Source organism: Mandrillus leucophaeus, unplaced genomic scaffold (assembly GCF_000951045.1).
Source record: "Mandrillus leucophaeus isolate KB7577 unplaced genomic scaffold, Mleu.le_1.0 Scaffold200, whole genome shotgun sequence".
In the NCBI taxonomy this organism is placed as follows: Eukaryota; Metazoa; Chordata; class Mammalia; order Primates; family Cercopithecidae; genus Mandrillus; species Mandrillus leucophaeus.
In genome coordinates, this window is record NW_012102033.1 from 356521 (window position 1) to 360951 (window position 4431).

Sequence of the window (4431 nt, forward strand, 5' to 3'; positions counted from 1 at the left end):
AAAAAAAAAAAAAAAATAGCCAGGCCTGGTGGCAGGTGCCTGTAATCCCAGTTACTCAGGAGGCTGAGTCAGGAGAATCGCTTGAGTCTGGGATGTGGATGTTGCAGTGAGCAGAGATCGCGCCACTGCACTCCCGCCTGGGTGACAACAGTGAGACTCCGTCTCAAAAAAAACCCAAAAACCTGTGTGGTACTGGCATAGGGATAGACACAGATGAGTGGAATAGAATTGAAAGTCCAGAAATATACTCATACATCTATGAGTGTCATGCATTTAATTGTAGCCTGCTAAAGATATACTGAAGTCTGGTCAGGCGCAGTGGCTCATGGCTGTAATCCCAGCACTTTGGGAGGCCGAGGCAGGTGGATTGCCTGAGGTCAGGAGTTTGAGATCAGCTTGGGCAACATGGTGAAACTCCGTCTCTACTTAAAAATACAAAAATTAGCTGGGCATAGTGGCAGGCACCTGTGATCCCGGCTACTCAGGAGGCTGAGGCAGGAGAATCCCTTGAACCCAGGAGGCGGAGGCTACCATGAGCCGAGATCGCGCCACTGAACTCCAGCCTGGGTAACAGAGCAAGACTCTGTCTCAAAAAAAAAAAAAAAGAAAGAAAGTAAAAAAAAAGATATGTTGAAGTCATAACCCGTAGTGCCTCAGAATGTGACCTTTTAAAATTTTTTTTATTTATGAAATACATGGCTTTATTCAGAAATAGAGTTTACAGATGTGATCAAGTTAAAATGAAGTTATTAGGGTGGTCCCTAATCCAATTTAAGCAATGTTTTATTAAAAAGGGAAATTTGGAAGATGAAAGCAGAGGTTTCAATGATACAACTAAAAGCCAAAGATGGCCAGCAAAATACTAGACGTGACAGGACAGACATGGAGCAGGCTCTCCCCCACAGTCCTCAGAAGAAAATGACTTGGTCGATGTCTTGATTTTGGATCTCTAACTGTGAGACAAGAAATCTCTGTGATTTAAAGCCACACAGTTTTTGGTACTTTGGCAGCCCTAGGAAACTAATACAATAGGTCCAGCACAGGGGCTCATGCCTGTAATCCCAGCACTTTGGAAGGCCGAGGCAAGGCAAGAGGACTGCTTGAGCCCAGGAGTTCAAGATCAGCCTGGGCAACATGGCAAGACCCCATCTCTAAAAAAAAAAGAAAGTCAATGAAATTTTATATTTTCTCGGCAAAAATCATGCCAGTAAGAAAGGAAGCAAACAGAGGGACCCAACATAGGATTAAAAAGGAGTTTCATTTCTAAAAAAAAATAGGCCGGGCGCAGTGGCTCACGCCTGTAATCCCAGCACTTTGGGAGGCCGAGGCTGTCGGATCACGAGGTCAGGAGATCGAGACCATCCTGGCTAACACGGTGAAACCCCGTCTCTACTAAAAATACAAAAAACTAGCCGAGCGAGGTGGCGGGCGCCTGTAGTCCCAGCTACTCGGGAGGCTGAGGTAGGAGAATGGCGTGAACCCAGGAGGCGGAGCTTGTAGTGGGCTGAGATCGTGCCACTGCACTCCAACCTGGGCAACAGAGCGAGACTCCATCAAAAAAAAAAAAAAGAGGAAAAATGGGAAATTTTATGTAATTTTACCACAATAAAAAACAAAGTCGGCTGGGCGCGATGGCTCACACCTGTAAGCCCAACACTTTGGGAGGCCGAGGTGGGCCACTCACCTGAGGTCAAGAGTTCGAGGCCAACATGGTGAAACCTTGTCTCTACTAAAAATACAAAAAATTAACCGGGTGTTGGGGAGTGGGAAGTGGAGGTTGCAGTGAGCCGAGAACTTGCCACTGCACTCCAGCCTGGGCAACAGATTATCCCAGCACTCTGGGAGGCTGAGGAGGGAGGATCACTTGAGTCCAGGAGCTCGAGACCAGCCTAGACAACATAGTGAGACCCCCCCGCTCCAAAAAATTTTTTTAATTAGGCAGGCATGCTGGCCTGGCTAATTTAAAGTAGTCCCAGCTACTTATGGGGCTAAGGCAGGAGGATTGCTTGAGTCCAGGAGGTCGAGGCTATAGTAAGCTATGATCACACCACCACACTCTAGTCTTGGCGACAGAGTGAGACCCTGTCTCAAAAAAATAAAAATAAGGAAGTTCAAACTGGGCTCAGGAAGAGGATCAGTCCAAAGTACAAGTCACAAGCAGGGTCTGCTTGGGTCTGGGGAGAAGGCAGCATTAGATTGGATCAGAGTTCAGGGACTAAAGACAGAATTCATTAGACGGCGTTCAAGAGTCATGAGGGGGCCATGGGTCATGCTGGGTGAGGTCGGATCAGAGAGCAGTCAGGCCTCACCTGAACATGGCGATGAGCAAATTGACCAGCAGGATGTTGGCCACGAGCAGGAAGATGACGAGGAGTAGCACCACCAGCCAGTTGGCATACTGGGAGACACAGACACCCGCCTGGGTCCGGGGAGGGTGTGCCCAGAAGCCGGGCTCCGACGAGCAGTTGCTGTGCTCCATGAGGGCCACTGTGAAGAGAGACATTCAGAGATCGGGGGAGGGGGACAGAGACCTAAGAAAGACAGAAAGACTGCCAGGTGCGGTGGCTCATGTCTGTAATCCCAGCACTTTGGGAGGCAGAGATGGCCGGATCACCTGAGGTCGGGAGTTCGAGACCAGCCTAACCAATATGATGAAACCCCATCTCTACTAAAAATACAAAAATGTTAGCCAGGCATGGTGGCACGAGCCTGTAGTCCCAGCTACTCGGGAGACTGAGACAGGAGAATCACTTCAACCCGGGAGGCGGAGGTTGCAGTGAGCTGAGATCGCGCCATTACACTCCAGCCTGGGCAACAGGAGCAAAACTCCATGTAAAAAGTAAAGTAGAGGTTCCTCTTTAAAGACTTTCCTCCCTATCTAATTAAGAATAAACAGTAACTTCTCTTAGAAACAAAATGTATTCACAGACCTGTGCTAACATTCTTAAATATCTGTTAGCCGTAATAAAGAAATCAATGCACTCTACGTTCTTAGCTCCCACAATTTAGCCTAAATATTTGCCCTGGCATGCTCATACTGGTCCAAGCAAGCATTAGGTCATAGCCTGTTCCTCCTCCTTATTTAAAAGTGTTTTTACCTTTCTCAGCATTCCACAAGTTACCTCCTCCTTCCTTTGTTCTCCTCTGCCTTTGCTTCTTTTAAAAAGTTCTAAGTTACCAGCCAATCAAGACAAATACAAAATGTAAAGTCTGGTTCCAGCCAATAAAAACCAGACACAGCAGCAAGATAGACGCGTCAGGTTATAAATGACCCTATCTCCTTTGTTCCGTGTATTCTCGTGGCAGAACTGCTGGCGAGTGTACACTTTCTACAAAAAATTAAAATGGCCTTACTAAAAAAATTAAATTTATGTTCAAGTACTATTTCTTTACGACACCAAAAAACAAACATTTCTAACATCCATCTAAAAAAAAAAAAAAAAAAAGACAGACAGACAGAAAGACAGGGGATGGAGTGGGCAGAGACCCAGAGAGAAGATGATGGGGAATATAGGGATCCAGAGATCCAGAGAAAGAGGGAGACAGAGACTCAGAGAGACCGAGACATTTTCTTAGAAACAGGGGTACAGAGACCCAGAGAACGGGGACAGAGACTCAGAGGGAGGCTGTGAGGCCCTGTCATCCCCCCCTACCGTCCATGTCCTCCTGGGGGATCTGCCCGAAGATCTGCAGGTAAGGACGGTAGAAGACGCGGCGCAGGATACTTGGGAGATCACTGTCCCGTGGCCTTAGGAGCCCCTCCGTGGCCACGCCATAGGCCACCAGCCACACGCCGAGGAAGAAGAGGAAGAAGAACACGTCCTTCATCTGTGGGGAGATGTGGCTGAATCTGGCCCCGCCCTTCCCCACCCCTTATCCCAAAACCACGCCCCTTGCTCCCCAAAGTCACACCCTTTCTCCACAGACCACTCCCTCCCCAGCCCCACCCCTTTCCCTATGGCCCCGCCCACTTCCACCCCGCCCCTCCCTCACCATCTTGTTCACGATGACTATCTTGGGCCCCAGCTGTTTGTTGACCGTGAAGATGTGCAGCAGCCGCACCGTGAAAACCATGAAGTCAATGCAGAGGATGGTGCGGCCCAGGTGGTACAAACCCGGGGTCAGCCTGTGGCGTGGGGAGATGCCGCAAGGGTTACTCAAGTGTCACAAGACGCCAAGGAAAATGGGAGTCTTCCCAATGCCATGCTTCAGATGAAGCTGCAGCCTCCACCAGGCAGGACCAGGACCCTCCCAGTCACCCGGGGTTTACTCAGATTTACTCAGAGGCGAGCTGGTCCACGCAGGGCACTGGCACCCATTTGAAAAATGGCTGCGCCTATTAAGTAATGACTGAATGGGCCGGGCGCAGTGGCTCACGCCTGTAATCCCAGCACTTTGGGAGGCCGAGGCGGGCGGATCACGAGGTCAGGA

At 49.2% G+C, this 4431-nt stretch overlaps 1 protein-coding gene across 1 annotated transcript in view; it reads right to left on the minus strand.

Annotated features, from left to right (window-relative positions):
• The window catches only part of TRPM4 (transient receptor potential cation channel, subfamily M, member 4), a 64441-nt gene that overhangs the window by 6506 nt on the left and 53504 nt on the right, over nt 1-4431 (minus strand). Inside the window, exons 15-17 of the mRNA XM_011979310.1 lie at nt 3994-4126; nt 3654-3828; nt 2310-2487 (exon numbers count right to left, since the gene is read on the minus strand). Coding sequence (XP_011834700.1) covers nt 2310-2487; nt 3654-3828; nt 3994-4126 — 486 coding nt within the window. The remainder of the gene's footprint in view (nt 1-2309; nt 2488-3653; nt 3829-3993; nt 4127-4431) is intronic.